This window comes from Ammospiza nelsoni, chromosome 6 (genome assembly GCF_027579445.1).
Source record: "Ammospiza nelsoni isolate bAmmNel1 chromosome 6, bAmmNel1.pri, whole genome shotgun sequence".
Taxonomy (NCBI): Eukaryota; Metazoa; Chordata; class Aves; order Passeriformes; family Passerellidae; genus Ammospiza; species Ammospiza nelsoni.
The window spans coordinates 44492705-44514156 of record NC_080638.1 but is presented as its reverse complement, the minus strand read 5'-3'; the positions used below and the strand labels follow the sequence as shown (position 1 = coordinate 44514156).

Sequence of the window (21452 nt, the reverse complement as noted above, 5' to 3'; positions counted from 1 at the left end):
TTACATAACAAGGTATCGGGTTGTGAAATACTCTGGCTTTTTCAATCCACTGTTGATTTACTGTGCTGACATGCCATTTCTGGCCTTCTGCCTTTGAGAAGCAATACCTCTCTCTGTAATGACACTATAGTAAGTACCACATCTCTCTTTAGTTGTAAGTACTGCTAGGACTCCTATTAGCCATGAAAGTGTATCATTCTAAGAGGAGATGGATAGCTGGCTGTTGAGACTGCAAGTATAAAACATGTCCTGAGATCAAGGATCAGTGGTAGCTGGGATAGCACAGTAGTTATGGAGGACTAGAAAAAATTCAAGTCATTTGAGATATCTAACTTGAAAACAGGGTAAAAAGGAAGTTCTTTAGTTTTTAGGAGTTGTTTTTTTTTTTAGATAGGCACATCCTGGGAAAGCATCTCTAGCCCCTAAACCAAGAGGTTTTGTGTAACTGTTACATCTCCAAGCTAGCCTTTGCTCAGGAAGCTTATCTGGCTCTTACAGCATACAATTAACCACCCACAACCTTTTGCAGCATATTATTACTTGTTCACCTGTCTAGCATAACAACTACAACAACACTGATGCTTTAAATATCCACAATAATCAAGAGTCAAAAATCTGTGCTTCTGCAGGCTCTCACCTGTAAAAAGAGTCCTTCTTTTGTATTACAATTGTACAACCACAAGACAAGATGTAATATAGATGTAATATAGAATCTTGCATAAGAGTATTTGGTAGGAACAGTATATGGAATGTAGGATGCAAGCATTTCATAAATCAGTTCCCTAAAGCGCAGGCTTTGTTGCTGGTGTTATTTTTGTAAACATGACATTCCTGTCCCTGCTGCTCTGATGCTAATGGTTGTGAAGAAATTGTAAGCTAAAACAGTATTATTTTTAAAGCTTTCTCTAGTTCATTTTCACCTACTTACAGTAGAGTTGGTCCACTGTACACTCCAAGAAATGCATCATCATTGATAACTTTGAGGTATTTGTTCTTGTGCAGATAGCTGCAGAAACAAACAAAATACAGTGATTTGGAAGTAGTTATCCATAGGTTACTGAAGATCTTGAGTTTACTTGCCTGCACAGATGTATAAAGGCAAAATGTATAAAGGCCATCCTTTCCCAACCACACACTGAAACATAATCAGTTACTTCATTTTCTGAGTACACAAGAAACAAAATACAGGTTTTCCATTTTGAAAAGCAATTAAATTCCTCAACAAATACTTTATTTTTGCTGATTTATTTATTATCTTTGTTCCAAATTTTTTCTCTCACTGTCATACACATAAGGGCACGTGCCTATACACTATCTCCAAGTACATATGTGTGAGGATGAGGTCAAATAGTTTTGGTTTTGTTCATCAGAATGGGGTATGGGGAATTACAGATGGAGCACATCATGAGCAAACAGGAAAACAATTTCCTCCATGTTGTGAGATCAATAAAATTTTTAAATGCTTTAAAATCTCCATAGTCAAGTGGAAGTTTCTATATACAAGCCAAAAGTTAAGACTGAAGTTTTGTTATAAGAACAGTAAGGAAAGAATGGGATGTTTGGTACCCCATTATAAACATTCACAAGTTAGCTTGGGATGTAGCTAGTAAGATAAAAAGTGCAACAGGAAGGTGGTCACAACACATGTCAGAGGGTGTCTGTGAAGTTCACTGTGTCACAGAACATTCTGAGTTGGAAGGCACCCACAAGGATCATCAAAATCCAACTTCTGGCCCTGCAAAGAACAGCCCCAAGAGTCACACCATGTGCCTGTTGTCTAAACACTTCTGGAACTCCATCAGGCTTGGTGCTGTGACTACTTCCCTGAGGAGCCTGTTCCAGTGCCCAGCCACCCTTGGATGAGGTACCTTTTTCTAATATCCAACCTAAACTCATATGACAAAACTTCAGGCCATTCCTTCCTGTCCTGTCACTGGGTACCACAGAGAAGAATTCAGTGTCTTTCTCTTCTCTTTCCCTCACGAGGAAGTTGTGACTGGAATGAGGTCTCCCCTCGGTCTCCTCCAGGCTGAACACACCAAGTGACCTCAGCTGCTCCTCATACATCCCTTCAAGGTCCTTCACCATCCAGCCCTCCTTTGGACACTCTCTAATAGTTTAATATCTTATGTTGTGACCAAAACTGCTCACAGTGAGGCTGCACCAGAGCAGAGCAGGACAATCCCTTCCCTTGCCCAGCTGGCTAGCTGTGGTGTGGAAAAAATTAAGTTAATATTCTAATCCTGTCCTGGTTGAAGTCATTGGCAAATTTTTCATAACATTCACTGGATATAAGTTTATATTGATCACCATAGTAAGAAATGAGAAGTAAATGCACTTCATCTGGGTTACACAACAGAAAGTCTTAGGGAGCCAAATAATGCTTCTGGCATGCTATTCGTTGGACATTACTCATGCCATAAACCTTGTTTCTGACAGAGGAAAATAGTTTACATCACCTTCTTAGCTGTTGCTGTTTTAAATAAGCTTTCATTCTTTATTAATATATGGCATTCTAGCATCACCCGGTGTTTGTGTTTTCTGAGAACTGATTTTCATATTCTCTAAATGGCACATTATTGTTCTGATCATTTCCATTAGTGTGCAAATTTCCTTGTGATTTTGTCTGTAAAACTAATACAAAAATTAATACCAGAGCAACAGTTAAGATTTAATCCAAGATTTCAACATCTAGGTTGTAGTGTTGAAGGACACAAAAACCTGCTTAACCTAATAAAACCTGTCTGCTTTAGTAACTAGACACTATTATACAACCACTTAATTACTTGTCCAATTTTGAAATATTTTCCCCTGATGTTTGAGTACCATAGTGACTAATAAACCTGAAATATAATAGCTGATATGTCTGATAAAAATCTTCAAAGTTACAAATAGAAACAGCTAGAGACTTTGGGAAGTACAGAGCCATGTGTTACTAAGGAGGGGCTGCAGTGTTAGCTGCCAGTTTTCACATCAATGAGTCAAGCCCATCAGAATGTACAATTTCCTGATGCTAATTGGTTTCAGTTGCTTAGGCCCTTTTATTTTGATAGGTACTGCTTTTAGATGGAAAGAATAAGACCTTGGTAAATAATAATTTGATGAAAAAAGGCTCATGTAGAGTCAGTTCCTTCTGAAAGTGCCATTAATCCTGCTGTTACTGCTAGTTAAATGGTACTGAATGTCATTTAAATTCCCTGCAGAAGAGAAAACTACAACAATGGTATCAACATGTCTAAACAAATCTTAGAAGTTTTACAAATCACATAGTTATGTGTAATATCTAGCCTCAGTGGGGACACTAGAATAATTGTAATTTTGGAGAGTTGGTAGATGGCAATCAGATAGACATGAATACCTCAGTGCAAACTACAGGAAATCTGTAGCAGTAGTGCAGAATCTGGAGTAAGAGATTCTGATGTTTTTGTAGTGCTCTAAGTAAATGAAGGCCCTTTTTCATGTTTTTCAATCCAGTCAGAGCAGTAAAGCACCTATACTTGTGTCCAACAGTCTCTATGGGGGTCAGGGGTAAGTAGGAAGAATGTTGCTTTAAGCCTCGACCACACCAGAAAACTCCATGGCTGCAGGATGCTGAGCAGGACCTTCTGAGGGCACAAAACACCAACAGGACATTTCAAATGCTATGTAAAATATATACATCCAGCTGGGTTATAAAATGAAGGTTAAAGAAAAGGAGAACAGGTAAGAAAGATGCAAGTGAGCAGTACTAAGGATTCATCATATGATTTTTCCACACAATTGTTTATCTTAACTCTGAGCTGTGCCAAGCATTATAAGTGAACCCTGAAAGTGTATATTAAAGTAAATATATTCTTTTGGGGTTTATTTTTGTGATTAGATTTTGAGATTGCACACTTTCCACTTCAGTAATTTAGATAGTTCTGTAAAAGCTCATCACAAATATATTTTGCCATTCACTGAAAATATCTTTTAAAAACTCTTCTTTCCTCACCAATTAACTTACAGAAATAAACATTGGTGCAGCAGCACTACTTTGCAGGAGTGATGCAGTTTGGGACTTAATGATGGGTGAAGATGAGAGATTCGAGTGTCAGATGAATGCTTTCAGTAAAAGTATCCCTCAGCCCTTCATTCCTCGTTCCTGCTTTCCCTGCCCTTATGAAACCTACACAGCAGTACTGTGGATCCTTGCTGGATGACAAGATCACCTAGGTAGTGCTATTATTCAGTATGATAATGGAAACCCTTTATCCATGATTTTTCACTTATACCTCTATATTAATTTTTTGGCTCCCTTTAATTAATAGGCATTTTAATACAGCAAGAGTAGCAGAAAGGCATAATGCATAGTAGAAGATAGCCTCCAAGATTCCCAAAATGTCTTCTGATTTATGGATGGAACACTAAGTCTTTGAATAATTTGCAAAAGTTTATTATTGTTTTTGATTGTTTTGCTTTGTTACTTACTTTTGTCCTTGAGATACTCATTCAAAACACATTCAAATTTCCCTCACCCTTTTCCTATTAGTTTATTTTTGCTCCTATTTTTGTTAAATTCAAATGCTCTTGGATCAGACCCAGAGAAAAACAGGCACTTCGTTCACTATACAGTGGTAGATAAACAGGAGTTCAAATTAGAAATGTCAGAATAGAAAAAATTAAATATTTGCCTCTTACATTAACTTAATGCTGCTGCTAGAAACAACAAATCTCCAAGCTTGCACTTAGCAAAATTATACTCTATCCTGTTGTAAGGTAACCAAACTACTTCAGAAAATTAGTTTAGAAATTTCAGTGTAGTTTATCAAACAGATTAAGTCTTTACCACTCATGTTCAGCTCCCTTGTTTGCCTTGTATATCTAGAGTAGTGCTCTGCTCCAAGTAGATGTCATATGATTTAATTAGGAGAAAAGTGTTTGTTGTAATAAACCATTTTTACTGCTGGTAGATAAACCCATGAACATAAGTCTAGTTTTGGTTATTCTGTTGGTTGTTTGTTGTTTTATTTTCTTTTAAAATTTGATTGACTAGTGCATCATAGTCAGTCTGTGGTAGGATTCACTTAGGGTCATAAATCACAGAAATTACCAGGTTGGAAGGGACCCATAAGCATGATGGGGTCCAACTCCCTAGTCCTTGCAGGATGATGAAAAACAAAATTGTGACCATGACCATCATCCAGATGCAATTTGAACTCTGTCTTGGTGCTGTGACCACTCCCCTGCGGAGCCTGTTCCTGTGACTGACCACCCTCCTGCTGAAGGACCTTCACCTAATGTCAATTGAACTTCCCCTGATGCCGGTTCATTCTGCTCTCTTGTCTCCTATCACTGGTCACCAGAGAGAGATCAGCATCCCCCACTGCCCCCCTTGAGGAAGCTGTGGGCTGCCACCAGATCTCCCCCTCATGTTCCCCTTCTCCAGGCTGAATAAGCCAAGTTACCACAGCCACTCCTCATAAGTCTTGCCCTCAAGGCCTTTCACCATCTTGGCTTCTCTCCTTTGGACACACTTAAAGAGTTTGATATCTTGCTCATATTGTGGCACCCAAATCTGCCCCCAGCCCTGGAGGTGAGGCTGCCCCAGTGCAGAGCAGAGCAGGACAATCCCCGGCCTTGCTGGCTGCTGATGCTGTGCCTGATGCACCCCAGGGCAGGGCTGGCCCTCCTGGCTGCCAGGGCACTGCTGGCTCAGGTTCAACTTGCCATCAACCAGGGCCCCTAGTTCTACTTCTGTGGGGCTGCTCTCCAGCCTCCCACTTTGTATGTATAACCAGGATTACACCGTGCCAGATGGAGAATCCAGCAATTGTTCTTGTTAAATTCAATATAGATGGTGATGGCCCAGCTCTCAAGTTTGTCCAGATCTCTCTGTAAAGCCCTCTACTCTCCGCCTTTAAAAATACTTACGTATCTTTAAAGAACACTAAATAATTTTTTTTTTCTAAAAATAAGCAAACAGCATAGGGGGATAGAACATAAGTAAATAAAGGAAATATAGAATGTAATCTTAAAGAGTTGCAGCTGAGCCAATTATTAAGGATTAGGAGCAGGCCTGATGTTAACAGGCCACAGCTGTAGCCAATCAGAAGAGTGTTATAAAAGAGAGGATTGGTGGGAGCCTGGAGTCAGCTGGCTGCTGGGAGAAGAAGGATGAGTTAGTGCCCAGAGGAGCTGCCTACAAGAAACATCAAGGAGGTATGAAAGTATAGCAATATGGAACCCTTGTAATATGATGACAACAAACAGTATCTACAGAGGCTAGTATGTGCTGTTTGCTTTTCTCCTTCCCAGTTCAATAAAGCAGATTTTTAGGACTCCAGAGCTTCTCAAACTACATTTTATTTTGATTTTTTTAATAATAAGGAGAATTCCAAAGAAGACAGAAGCAACAGTACCTGCATACTATGAGAGAAGCATCAAGAAAAATTGCTACAAAATAGTGCCCAACCTGTGTTTTGTCAAAATGTAAGAAGTGGAAGAGCCAACACAGTTAATATAATGGCCAAGGCTTGGAAAGTTTCTGAGTATTGCTGCATGCAGTTTTAGAGGGATTCAGTCAAGACACTGGCTTTATTTTTGTCATATTTTACATCTTGCAATTTCTGTGGGCACTAGTACAAGCACTATGTCATCATGGAAAACTTCCTTTTTCATGTGGAACTTCAAAGTAACTGAACTAGTGTGAATAAAATCAGATCTATTCCAGGTCTTTGGTTTAACTCAAACCTTTCAGACTTAGGAAGTCTAGCTAGCTGCTAAGATAAAATAGGCAGTTTGGAAAGATTAGGACCATGTGAAGGATGCTCTTATGGAATTCTTATAGAATTTAAGCCTAATTTAAAATAAAGCACTAAAAAGAATCATATCTATCCTCATGTCTCTCTGGTTAATTTAAGAGCTCATGATGAAGAAACCTCTTTATTCATAAGAGTGACAGAGTTTTTGGTCAAACCTCTGTAGGACAACAGTAAGCTCTGCCAAAGTGAATGGGGTCACTAGAATTGAGATTTATTCTCTCTTAATGATTGAAGCAGATGATTTTGGGTATGGTGTAAAAAGGATGTTCACTCACTAAAGATTATTTTTTCAGGAAATACAGTAAGAAGTTGGGAAATAGGAAAAGGTTGATTCATGCTTTTGAGATGTACATCTCATTTCCAGTGTAAGTGGCTGGTTCCTCTGACTTGCTCCCAGCACCTTACACCACTCTCTTTCTTGCTGGTAAGAGACACCTGTGAAAGAACTGCTACCATTATCAGTGCTACACTTACGAACACAAACACTCTTGTAAAAAAAAAGCATGATTATCTTCCAAATTGTCTTAGAAAAGGTACTGATCAAACAAAGTTTTACTGTACCTTCAAACCAGGACAAAACTCACAATGGAATTACTTGCCATGATTTTATTTCTGAGCTATAGATATACATACTAAATGAAAGCACACTGCAAAAGACATTAAGCAATGATACTGTTATTGCTGGCAGAAATTAACATCCTCTCTTTGCTCCTTTAAAGTAATTAAAATAAGACAGATATTTCAGAGCCTTAAATAAGCAGAGAAGTTTCGGTTTTTCTTCTGAAAGAAAAGAATTACCTGCTACTTACATAGCATCCAGATTTGTCCCATTAAAAGCATGGCCTTGAATACTGGTAAAACCATTATTGTAGAGTTTTCTGCAAGCAAAGAAGAAATCACATCAGTGTGTTCTGGGCTGCTTCAATACATGAATACCTAACATCCTATGCATCATTTTTCTTTGCAACAGCACATTCATGGATGGATGAAGTTTAATCTCTTGAAGAAGCAGCAGTTACTGTGCAAGGTCAAACAGATGCCCAGAAGTGCACCTGAATCAAGGTTGCCATGTGGCAGGTGTGCCATCCACCTCTATTTACAGCAATGATAGACTAAACCACTTTGCTATAATTTTCCCAATCTTAAACTAAAAGCAAGGAAACAAAATCCTGTTAGGATTGCTTAAGGAAGGCTACAGGAACTAACTAGCAAAAAAGGTCTGATTTTACTACCAGGCATGCTTTAAATTTTTAGAATTCATTCTTTACTCCCTTAGAGCAAAAGGATTTTTTTTAGGATTTCTTTAGAATTCATCTGTTCGCATTTTAATGCTCTTCCTTCCAGTTCAGTTCATAACTCATTACAGTAATTTCACTCCCATCAGCTCTTTCTTTTGTCTCACATTGACTGACTTGCATTACTGAACTTTATTTAAGAATCTTCTTTCAAATATAACTCTTCTGATATTTGCCATCCATTAGTTTCCATGGTATGTACCACTGAGGTTGCAAATAAAGTTAGACACAGTTATAACCCTGATGAATCTTTACAGGGAGAGAACTTTGCACACTTTCTCCTTTGATTTTTTTTCAAATATAAGCATTCACTGGCACTAGGGTCATAGAAAAACTACTGTAGTCAAGCCAGTTTAAAGAAAAGAGCAGGACTGATTCAAATAGCTGTCAAAGTACAGAATTTATGCAAACTAGAATATAGATACTGTCTGTGATGTTTCTCTGTTGCAAACTACTAGAGAGTAGGACAGGAATAGTTTTATTTTTAAACATTTTGCCATAGTCAACTACCAGAAAGGTGATTGCCTTGTGACTTAAACTGGAAGAACTTACAGGGTTAGAGATTCATTACAAAGCCCATGGAAAGCATTTGCAGGCACTGAAGTCATATAAGGATTATCTGCAATTTCACTGGAAAAGGAGACAAAATATCACAATCAAACATCTGCCCAACAGAGCATCTGGAGAACAGCTTTGTTACTAATTATCTGCCTTGATAATAAATAGAAGCTTAAAACGTAATTATTTAAATTAATGAATTTAATGTATTTTAATATTAACATATTATAAAATAAATTACATTGCCATATTTATGATATTATAAATTTATTTATTTATTCAAATAAATAAGTTTAAAATAATAACCTGTTAAATTATATCTAAGGCCAGAAGATACATGTAGGATGAAGAACTGAGCATATTCCAGCACCCAGGAATCTAGCTCATGAGGTGACTGGGTTTTGTAGTTCTGGTGAGGTGAGCCAGCCTGTGTGATGATGGTGGCCAATGGCACAGACAGGGCCCTGTCTCATGAGCCAGAGGATGAGCAGAGTGAGTAAGCATTAGCTGCAGTGTCAATTGAACAACCCATGTGGCTTTAGAGCTGAAATCCTGCTCTCTAAATTCAGATAAGATATCAGATAATGCCTTATTCAGGACAGAGGCATTTTACTTTACAGCTTTACAGAAGTGCATCTAGCACATCTCTTTCACTAGTAAGTGAAATAACTTACTGATTCTTCTCACGTCTTGTCCAAAGGAGTGTTTCACTACTAATTTCTTAAATACTTTTTTTTTCTCCTACTTTGCCTTCTTAATAAGTACATTGTATCTTCAGACCAAAATTCTGTTGTAACAAAAGGGAGAAAGGAAAACTAAAGAGATTTACTATTACTAAACTGGAGAAAGGAGAGAGGAAAAGCCTAGCAGAAACAGAGGGAAGAACAAAGTATTTGTTTGCCCTTTTTCTGATTTTTCCTGAATTATACTATAGTCTAGAAATGAAATTATTGTGCAAAGGTTTCTTTTTCTTCAGCTTGTGCATTGGGTACAGCCTAATAAAGCCCATGTATAAAGTCCATGGGCTGAGAAGTCAACAATTACCCATGTGCCAGAAATAACTTCATTCCTTTTCTGTGCTACATTTGTGCATATATATGTGCTGACAGTGAGCAGTACTACAACCATTTTCATTCCAGGTAGTTTTCCCTGATAGGTGGTTTCCACCGCAAGTTATTTGGGTTTGAAATTTTGCAGATTGGTTCATTTTTTTCTAAATAAATGTTTACTTGCAAATTGCTTGACCTCAAAGGCAAATAGTCATATAATGAATGGGTTTCACCCAAGCTATACCTTATTCATTATTTAGAAGCCTATTATTTTTTGAGAGCATTTTTTTTCTTGATGGAAGAAACAAAAAGTCTTTCATTGAATAGCAATATTTAGAAATATATATCATAGAACTATCTTCCTTGAAAGTACAGTTCTATTCTTGAAAAACTGTGTAGCATATAAGACCTATATTTATCTTTTGTTACTTATTGCTATAAAAATATCAAGGCAGAAGTAAAACAATGTTTGTCTTTCTGCCACTTAGAAAGGCACTGAGTTAGGTAAAGGAAGAACACAGATGGTTGTATAAACTGCTTTGCTTCATCTGGCCTGTTCAATTCTTGGTTCTCTCTACTATGTAGAAGTAGGTCTAGCAGAGATTTCAATCTAAGCTGAAGCCTTTCTTGTCTTTGAGAAACTCCCTAATAGTTTTTAGTATGTAGTTACATCTCACTCAGAGCTCTGACTGGCTCAGGTTTCAGTCTTGGAGGCCTACAGCCAAGGTGAATGTGTGTTAGAACAAAGCTTATTTCTGGTCTCAGAACATCCTTGGAAGGGAAGATCTCCTTGCAGAACAAGCAGCATTCCTCTGCTGCTCTGAGGTTCATCTTGCCCGTGGCAGACCATGAATGCAGTGGAACTGACCCTTCTCAACTAAAACCACCTTTAGCAGCACTGAAACATGGCCTGTGCTGGATCATCAGTCACATCTTTGCAAGTCACCTTTAACATAACAACCTCATTTTTAATTGCCTTTTGTCTAGCCCATCCAGCATTCTCTTCCAGCGGAAAACTGCTACAATATAAGATTTCTATCTCCTCTCTGGGACCAAGAAGTGACCAAGATACTTTTACCTTGTTTCAGCCTGCAAGTCTTCATCTGCAGCACTCTTCCTCCTCAGCTTGATTACAAAATTCTGACTTAGTTTAAAACAGGTGGATATTGTCTGTGCTTTTTAAATACCAAGAAATTCCTGCTTATTTTAAAGTTCAAAGCAGAACTCTTTGTTTCTATAATACCTTTAAGAATAATAGTGGGAGACCTCCTTGTCCCCATTTACATTCCTATTCTTTTTCTACTAGAGATTATTCTGCAGTTTGCTTCACCATGCCAGCAAAATTTGTTAGAAGAATTTTGATAGGATGACTTGATGTTAGAAGGATGTATGCCAGCTCAGGTCCCATGTGTCACACTATTCTCACTTCATATTCATTCAGCCATTGCAAAACCAAAACAAAAGCAAAGGGCCTGTAGAAGTTGTGTGTTATAAATATGCTGTGTGTCCATGTCTCTAGTTCAGGTCAAATGTGTAGTGCTAGGGGAGCTGGCATTTTCCAGATTTGGTGCTAATGATCATTGAAATATTGCTTGAGGAAAACCACTTTGTCAAACTTAAATTATATTTTTCTCAAAACCAGAAATGTTCATTATAAATTTTCATGTGGTCTGAGGATGGCAATATTCTAACCAGCTGTGAGGACAGATACTTACAGCAAAAAATTCACATCAAATGAATAGATTTTGTTGAGGTCTGGAAATACTTTGAGTCCAGTATTAAAAATACCACTGAAAGAGAAGAGAAACAGAAAAATTTACTGCATCACTGAACAACAACGAACAACATATTTAAAATGTTCAACAGAGCAGGATGGTTCTTGCATCCTCTCTACTGTCAATCAATTCATTCATAATCAACTATCCAAAACAGAAGGCTGCAAGAACAATATAAAAAATTCAAAATGCCAGACTTATGATAAATTATAGAATCTAAAAAATGAGAACACATATTAATAAGACAGCCAGGTGAATCTGTAGAGGGAAGCTTCTTGTGAGGTTGATAGGAAGAAAATTATTAAAACTCTGCTTTAAGCGTTGTTCATATAGCTCTAAAAAGGCAAACTGTCTAAAATGTGAAATGCTTAAAGCCCCTTCTTTCTGAACTCCTGTAGAGTGAAAACAACTGTAGTTCTCAATTTTTAAAACTATTATCCTGAAATGGAATATTTTTACTACTTTCTTTTTTTATCACTTTCACATCTGTAGGAAAAACCTGGACAAATCTTTCCTCCTTGCCACTGCCCCCACCACATACACATGGAGGCCTTTCTTCCAAATATTACTCAAAATCACAGAAGTTTCTTTAGAAAATCATGAATAATTTTCAGGATTTCTTTCTGCCATAGAGGTCATATGAAATCAGGTGTCCATAGGTGAGCTTTTCACATTTGGCTGACAGGTATGCTTTAAAACCCTGTGTAAATGTGTAGTAAATACTAAAGACGTGTATATATCTGTTGTGTCCCTTCTTCCCACTGTTTCCTACAAAAATGGAATAAGTCAGCACTTATCATAAGGAAAGAGCTAGCTGTGGAATTTTGCTAAGGAATATTAGTGTATTCTAGATATTTAATGGATAAGACTAATGGGAAAACTACTGATGAATTTGTGGACATGTTTTCCTTTCTCACCAAAGTAGTAAGAGTTCCAGCCCCTACTCTTGCTGGCTTTCTGTTATTAGAATAAAGCAACAGGGAAAAACATGGCAGTCAGCTCCAAAATCAAATGCAAACTAATAAAACTGCTAAAATGTAAAGAGTCATCTGTGAGATTTAAATACCAATTTGTTGCAGGTACTAAATACTTACAGGTATTTCAAAAGTGGGAGGTTTTTAAAGGCATCTGGATCTATGTAATCCAAGTTCCTAAGATTTCGAATTTCACTGTAAAAAGGGAGGAACATTGATAATTAATATTTAATAATGTCTCACAACAGAAATCAGCAATGTTAAAATGAAATCTCAGGGACCTAATTCCTGCAATAAGCTTTTTGTACTGGACAGCACTAGCTCAAGACCTGAGCAATCTTACAATGATGCATTATCATCTGGATAGGTGCCATCCTGAGGACTGGCCTTTTGAAGCAAGGGGATAAGAAGTACCTAAGATTTGATTATGGATCCTTTGTCTGCATGGTCCTAAAATCAAAACAAATACCCTGTGGTAATGGCTGTTACTTTGAACATGGCGGGGGTTTTGTTTCTGCAACATTGAGTAAAAAGAAGAAAAGTAAAACCTTTGTTATTTGTATATAATAATCTTATCAAATTACAACCATCTCTGCACCTTATAATTTTATGTGCAATTTTTCTGCTTACTTTCTTTATGGCTCTGACAGTATTTTATATTATTTTTTCCTGTCTTTTACAGAGCTCATCAAGTGGTTGCTCAGTCACTTAAATCAACTTTGCTCTGAGACTTGGAATGGCCACAACGTTGACTACATAACCATGCCCAGCAGTATAGAGAATGGCATATCTGTTTGCTATATAACAAGGCAAGATGTAACATAGACTTCATTCCTTATATCTTCTGTCCACAGTAAAGTCTTTAAATACTTCCACCCAAGAGAAAGCTTGGTCTGCAAATGGCTTTTTAGTCTGCACATGTTGAAAACCCATCCTGACACTAATCACAGCTATGGCCATGATGGTGCTTTCTGCAGGTGTGTTGCTGGGGCTGCTGCCCCTCCAGCCACCACCATCATTTCCTGGAGTCATGACTCTTCCTCATTTTTCTAAAATGTTTGTCTCTTCCCTTAGTACAATTTCCCTGAATACTTCTAATTCTTCTATTTTCTAGCAGATTTCTTTCTTTTCTCACTATAACAACAGTCAGCAGTCTGGCTGCACCAAGCAGACTCTGCTGAAATTCTCAGTATTGAGGTAGATTCAATTGACCTACCAATTTTCATCTTTTATTAAAAAAGCCCTCCCCCATCATATGCAGACTTTTAGTTTCTTGGACTCTTTACTGATTCCAGCAGTTTTGCATGGATGGTTTTACATGTTTTCTTCTATTTGTTTACCTTAAATCAGCACTGGACACTGGTCTCATAACACTGCTGAAACAACTTTCAGCCTTTCTAAAATAGAAACCATGTAGAAAAATTGTGCCAGGTTTCCTTCTGGTACTAGCAGTGGAGCAATGGGTCTGAAGAAAACATTTCTAGCTACTTATACAGAGAAATTTGATAAAGATGACAGATTTAGAGGGCATGATGGTGCAGGTTATGTGAGTGATCTTCCAGCCTTAAGTCAGTCAAAGAAGTGCTGCTGCTGGACAGACACCCAATGGGCAGAAACCAGTAGTGTTCAATTTGCCCTGGTCTAACTGTGCCAAATAACCTATATAATATAAGAAACAGAAAATTGGGATTTAAGACTACCTCTGGCTCTGGAATTGTTTTAATAGGATAAAATCAACCCAGACAATTTGTCTAAGAAATAGAAGTGGGAAAAAAGACAGACGTTAGTAGATAAATCACTATGTAGACACTGGTACAAAGATTTCAACCTCTCCATGTATTGTACTGACAAAACAGTTCTGCTTCACCTTTCTGCACCAGTTTTCTCTCTGTTTACTAAAACACTGCAGGGAAATGAGGATTGTCCTTTTACTTGAGTGTAAAATTGATGTAATTTATTGCTCTAGTACTGCTACTGTAGTGCTGCATTCAACAATTCTTCACATCTCTTAGCTACTTTGAACTGTAGCTCTGTTTCTGTACTTAAAACAAATCCTCTCAGTGTCAGTTTCTTGCTTCTCTCCAATTATTTTAATAATTATGTAGCTATCACATTCCCAACAGTGGAATTTGCTTCATAAACATTAACTGACATGTTTTTTCCATCACTGACTGCTTTCAAAATGTTGGACTTGCGAGCTTCCTGGCCTGATAATCCTCTGTGGACCAAGCATATTCCAGGGAAAGACAATCTTCAGTTCAGCCTTTAGCCTGGAAATGGATAATGCACTGGAGTATCAAAGAGTCATCAGGTTTTGGTTTGTTGCTATTCATAGCATTCTCCCTAAATTATTTGGATGAGGGTACTGGAAATAAGAATTCAAAATCAGCAGATGGTACTAAAATTAAAAGAACAAAAAGAACAAAATAATGTAATGAGATACAATTTTGATTTATTAAGTAATTGTACCATGAGAGGACATTTGCTAATTAAACAATGCAAATTAAAAGCTAATTAATCTGGGAATAAAATATTTTAAACAGCCAGATGAGACAGCACAGTAATGAGAGAAAATCTTAAATAATGTGAGTGAGGGAATCCCAACTAAACATTGGGAAAAGGTTTATATCCCTGCTTTCAATTTTCTTGAACTGATAATTTTTGGATTCAAAAAGAAGTAGGCTTTAATATCTACTGTATTTATACTTGCAATTCATCCTACTCTTTGTATTGCAGAGGTGCCTTAAAGCCCAGAAGGAAGAAAAGGGCCATTGTGGAACAGACAGCCAGGCTCAGAAGTGTCTAGTCAAAACAGATTAGAGAGATAGAAAAATAAAAGGTGATTTGACAGAAGTGGGCGTTACACTTAAGAAAAAATCAAATTTTTCTTGAGGACAGAAATCAAATTTTCCCTATTTCCCTGAATATGTTGCCTCTAATTTTATCTGGGTGAAAAGGAGAAAGACCTTGTGTGCTGTGGATAAATGTAGGCAACACCAAGGCAACCATGACACAGAGCTGAAGTGCAGAGAGTAGATTTATTCCATCATCTTGCTGGCTGGAGGATTCAAAAAAAATCAAGTAGAGACACATAGACTGCTAGGCTTATATTGGCAGGGGCAAAACACAGTGAGGCCTGAGTGCTGCCTTACATATCAAAGGGGGCCTGGAACACGTGCAAACCTTCACCGGGCTGTGGTGTACAATCTCTGCACTTGTTATCTCCTTTCCCTGCTCACACAGAGGCCCAAGTCTATAAGAAGAATTCTTTTAAGTCTTTCACAGTTTTCTGTTATCTTGTAAGAAAATGTCACTTCTTCAGTAGACAAAAAATAACCAAAACAAACACAGATACATGAGTTCTCTGACACTGTTTTCTAACATCTTCTCAGTGCAAGATTGGTCTCTGAATGAAAACAATTCTAATTCCAATTTAGTTTTCTCTCTTGCCAATCTTCTCTTTTCCAACCCTTTCCTCGCCACAGATCTTCATTTCCATTAATGAACTGTGCTGCTGTCCTTGTTTTAAATACTCAAACATGATAAGTCTTAGAGTACTGGAAGGAATTTCTCTCTGAAATCACAGACTTAAAGAATATCTACTGCTCCATTAATATTGGAACCTATGAAGTTAAGCCCATAAGGAGAAAGGATATTTGAACAATTCTGATCTCATCAATTAGCAGGACAAACTGCATTTCACAATTTCTTTTACAGTAATCAGGCATAAGTACTATACTTAAAGACACATAAATGTATGATCCTAATTTCAAGCCGTAATCAACAGACCACTTTGGTGTAAAGATTAATCCCAAAAGGTCCATAAAGATAGAAGACCAAATTGATTATCGGTAAATTCATTAACCAGGGTTTCCACTTTTATAATTTATCTTCTATGAATTGGTGAGTTGAAAATATTGAAACTTGTGAGCTTAAAAAGTTATGGTTTTTGAAAAGCAGCTCTAGGAAAACTGTTAGTAGTTTAAGCTGCCTAAAATGCAGATAAAGCCAAAGAGTATACTTCAAATGCCTAATAAGCTAGTTCTCAGATATCTAAGTGTCTGTGAGAGCTGATTTTAAATTACTTTTGAAATGCAGCTTCAGAAAATAGAAAAATAATGGCATACAGCAGTGTTACAATTCTGAGTCCTTCTGGGCATTAAGTGCTTTTAAGGTATAAGAAAACCTGAGACGGTTAGAAGGCATTTTTGTTAACCATTGATGCAAAAAGGCAAAAGGTGTCCTGAACAAGCATTTTACTTTGCAGTCCTAACTGAAATTACTTAGAGATGCTAATTAAAAAAGAAAAAAGAGGATTCTGCTACTTACCCACAATCTAATAGAATTATTAGTGGAGTATTTACAAAAGTATTCAAAGTTGCTTTACAAACTCTATTCTTGGAAATAAAAAAACCATTTAAATAACTGTCTTATTTGTACTTTAAAGACATTTGATGTTTGACATTTTAGTTCTGGCACTCAGACTAGGAATTTAAAATGTACTAGGTTTACAATCAAATCACCACCTGACTGTCCAAGAACAGCAATTCACTTTTCATTTTTAATGAAAATACACAAAAAGTTTATCTCATCAAGAATGGGTGTGCAGAGAAAGTCACTTGATTTTATAAAGATATGTGTCAAGACTTACAGATAAATATGAACTTATGTTTAGTTGCAAAACTATAACTACTTTCAAATCCAAATGTATCTAAAAATGAAACTAATAGTAAGAACTATTCAAATATTAGGCTAATTAATTAAATGAGACACATGTTTGCCAGCTAACTTTCAGAAGGGTTAATATGCTACTTAAAATTGCTTAAATTTGGTAACATTAAAAGAAGCACAAACATTTACATATTGAAGTGGAATCTAAATTTCATTCACCAGACATGTTTTTCATACCTGCCTTGCAATATTGATACATTCTTGAGTCTGTTTAAACCCAGAATTCAGAAATTGCAAATCTGCTTTTAGAGTAGGAATACAATCATGTTATGTTGTGATACCTGCAAAGACTAAGGATATCCAGGTCAGCAATTGTGAAATGTTTTAAATAAGCTTTTTTTTTTCATTGTACTGTGTAGGGGGATAGAACATAGAATGTAATCTTACCCCCTAAAGAGTTGCAGCTGAGCCAATTATTGAGGATTAGGAGCAGGCCTGATGTTAACAGGCCACACCTGTAGCCAATCAAAAGAGTGTTATAAAAGAGTGGGTTGGTTGGCTGAGGGATCTGGAGTCAGCTGGCTGCTGTGGGGACAAGGATGAGTCAGTGCTTAGAGGAGCTGCCTGTAAGAAACATCGAGGAGGTACAAAACTCTAGCAATATGGAACCCTTGCAATGTACTGATAATAGAACTTCTGCAATATAATGACAGCGTATTGTAGTAACCTGGGCCCCCTCTCTCTACCTTCTGTGATTTCACAGCTACCTTAGCTTCTCTCACTTGTTCATCTACTTCCATGTTTTATCCTCCCCCTGCAGCCAAACCATCCATGTTGTCCCATCTGCATGCACCTATTTAAGCCTTTGCAGCACTGGCACCAGAAAGCTGGCTTAGGCTTCCAACGGTCTACTCCCCAACTCCAGACTGCAGATTTTAACAGGATTGTTTTGCTCAGCTCTATCCCAGCTCTGAAATTCACTGCAGGTACCCAGCATTCCCCCATCAGTCTCTTCAGTATTCCTCTCCCTCTCTCCAGATGCTTCTCCCTTCTTCCTGCAGTGCTGGATCCCCTGGCCTGGCATGATGAGCTGTCCAAGAGAAGGGCAGCCCTTGCCCAGAGGATGGAGGGGCTGCTCTGCCCCTGGCTCCATCTCCCTGCAGGGCTGCAAGTGCTCCCCCAGCAGCTCTCCAAATAACGTCACATATATGAGGGCAAGCCACTTGAACCATAAACTTTGGCCTTGTTCCCAAATGTGAGAGGGCTTTTAATGTGGTTGTCTAAGAGGAGAATGCTTTATGAGCAAGGAGAAGAGAGTAGGGAGAGACCAGGGGAGGGTGAGCCAAGACACAGAGAAAGGAGGAAAAGAAAGAATGAGGTTCTGAGGTTCTGTTTGCAGGAATGTTTCCCTGAGAAACAGAGACCTAATTACAACAGGTTTTTATTTAGTGTAATGTAAGCTTCAGTTCTACTAGTAAGGCAGCTACAGAGAGACACTGATTGCTAATCAGACCCTTTCACAACTACACTTACAAAAAATACATACTTATGTAATTGTATGAGCAAGACAGATCTGAATTCGTAAACAGACATGCTTAAAAATGGTAAATACAAAGAGAAGAAACAAGAAACCATTGTGAGACCAATTTAACACAACTGAGGAGGAAAAAAACAGCAGAATTGTTTTCCTTATTTACATCTTCATAGACTGGAAATTTTGCCATTAATTACCAGCAAAATGAGATGTGGCTCATTAAAATACAGCAGGTGATCAGTTTCCTTACTTTGCAGAAGTTGCTCAGTACTTGAAAGGCATGGATGCATAACAACACGTGACCCTTATAAAATATGGGTCATAAAAATATGCTTAAAGAGCTGAGGTCTGGAAGGAACAGAAAGTCAGGACACAGGTACAGGAGCCAAATAAGCCCTGAGAAAATGGGTTGCTGAAGATCAAGGCTGAAGTGCACTAACTAAGCTTGGCAGACAGATCATGATGAACACAGGATGCCTATTCCCATAACACATGGCTGAAAGCAAAGCATTAGTTTCTTCCTTCCACAAACACTGAATTTTCTCTTTAAAAGTTTTTATGTCTAAACACAAATGTTTTCAGAATGAAACTGTGTGTATAAGTTTCAGTTAGGGTGAAAAGATTATTTATATAAAGCTGCACTTTATGAAAGTTCAAAGAAAAACAAGCTGTAAAAATAAAACTCTGTGAAATGACTTTTAAAAACTGTTAATCTCAACCTCCTTTAAAATACTTTGTGATAATCTTAACCTACTATTATTTTAGCAATAATACTTAAAAAATACTATGTAAATGCATTAAATTAATGCATAGCACAAGATGCAAATTTATCCCTGTATTATCCCACTGTTTGGAAGGTAAATCAAACTCAACAGTGATAGGTTTTAACAAATCAGGAGTTATAGAAACAATTCATAAAAACTGTCAAATCTATAAATTGCTTTTTTTCACAGCATATATGCAACTGTCTAACTTGCCAGATGCTAGGATATCCCCTGATTAAATTATACACGTGCCTTACTTCCAAACAGATTTTATAAACCTGGTAAGTTCTTTTAAGTGGTAGAGGTGGCCCTTCTTTGTGGGCTATCTGCAAATTCTTGGGGTTTTCCTATAACTTTTGTGAGCAGAGTTCTGATGTCTTGTTCTGGGTAATATTTTTGGCTCTCGTGCAGGAAAAAAAAATCTTGTATGCTGTCTACAGTTTCTCTTGGCAATGCTTTGTGAGAAATAGAAGGGGTCCCACGTTACCATACCCTTGTATAGTGGAGCAGGAAGCATTCCCTCCATGGCCTCCCCACAAGGGACATGAGCCTGGGAACTCTGCTGACTCCTGCACAGACCTGCTGCTTTCAGTCGTGGACAACACATCCAGGCCTGGGGGCTGCAGTGGGTGTGATTTTGGAGCTTTCTGGAGCATTTTATCTTTAATTTCTAATAAGGTGAGCCACAAAAGAAGTGCCATATGAGGAATTTGTATCACAGTGGCAGATACTTTATTCATTGCTGATAAAATGTGCTGCCAGTCAATGTTTCACTAAGTGTTCATTTGCATTAAACAAGAAATTTTACAGACACAACAACTATGAAAGAGGAAGAGAGAACATGGACGTGACAGGCTCAGGTAAAAACATCAACATAATAGGAAATGGTGTTATAACCACAGGTAAGTACTGATATCACACCAAACCCTTGCTGTGAAGCTCAGGAATACTACTGGAGCATGTTGTTGGCCTGAAGTAGATCTCAGGATCCTTGCACTCTGCTTCTAGATATGCCAGTCAGGCTCATGTTCTCTTAAAGGAGTCACTTACACTTTCCAGCATTAGTTTCTCTCTTTATCTTCATTGACAATAATTATATTTTTCTCTTGTTACTTTGTTAGTCTTTCTGATTCACACTGTGTAAAGTAGAAGGAAAAAGAATCATAGAAAATACAGCAGTGTTAAATCATCTAATTCAGTCTCTTTCTCTGAGTGAAGATTAAATAGATCTATGGAATTTCAGATCATACAGCCTTAAAGGCCTGCAGTGGTAGAGACAATGTCTCCAGGAAAACAATTCTAGTGTTTATTACCATAGGAATAAATACCAGCCATAGGATTACATTTCCTAGAGGCTGCCATGTGTCTTGTCTAATCTACTTTAACATTATAAATACATTTTCAAACATTAGTGTGAAAATGGGTGGTAGTTTTCACCTCTTGCAACAACCTTAAAAAAAATCAGTCTGCCTCTGGCATGTTTTCTTTCTGGACACAAAAGACCTTTCTCAATTACTGTGTTTTCTGGATCCATGGTGACCAACAGTGCTCTCCCATGGAACCTCTGCAAACAAAGATCTCTGAAATATGCCAAATTTAGCTGAGCCTTACAACAGTGGCACACTTTCCAGTCCCCCTTTTGGATCAGTAATGGAAACATGGAAGAGTACCAGATACAGGAGGGGTCCTTTGGAGCTCTCTCTTCAATACATTACATTCTCATATTGACAGGGTGCAGATGGATGACAAGAATTGTCTGGATGCATCCCAGCAGTTCTGTAACTGCCCTTAGTGTGTCACTTGGTGTGGATTGGTCAGAACAGAAGAACAAAAAGGTACAGAAACACTTCCCAGAAGCCTTTTTCCATATTATTCTTGTTCCACTTAATAACCATATAAACACTCTTCATTTTACTAGTGCACTTTCAGAATGATTACTTATTCTTCATGTCTCCAGGTAGTGCCATTTTGCTCTGTGCTTTGCTCCTTCTGATTTTATTTCTTATGCTTATATTACTGTTTTACACTTACCTGCAGTAAATTGACAGAA

The 21452-nt window shown here is 37.6% G+C and overlaps 1 protein-coding gene and 1 long non-coding RNA gene across 2 annotated transcripts in view; one reads left to right on the top strand and one right to left on the bottom strand.

Annotated features, from left to right (window-relative positions):
- The window catches only part of TSHR (thyroid stimulating hormone receptor), a 44383-nt gene that overhangs the window by 10128 nt on the left and 12803 nt on the right, over positions 1-21452 (bottom strand). Inside the window, exons 4-8 of the mRNA XM_059474630.1 lie at positions 12554-12628; positions 11400-11474; positions 8630-8707; positions 7592-7660; positions 929-1006 (exon numbers count right to left, since the gene is read on the bottom strand). Coding sequence (XP_059330613.1) covers positions 929-1006; positions 7592-7660; positions 8630-8707; positions 11400-11474; positions 12554-12628 — 375 coding nt within the window. The remainder of the gene's footprint in view (positions 1-928; positions 1007-7591; positions 7661-8629; positions 8708-11399; positions 11475-12553; positions 12629-21452) is intronic.
- Positions 6134-8151, top strand: LOC132074672 (uncharacterized). Its single transcript, XR_009418625.1, has 3 exons — positions 6134-6180; positions 7076-7206; positions 7753-8151. It is a non-coding gene; the product is annotated as an uncharacterized LOC132074672 (long non-coding RNA).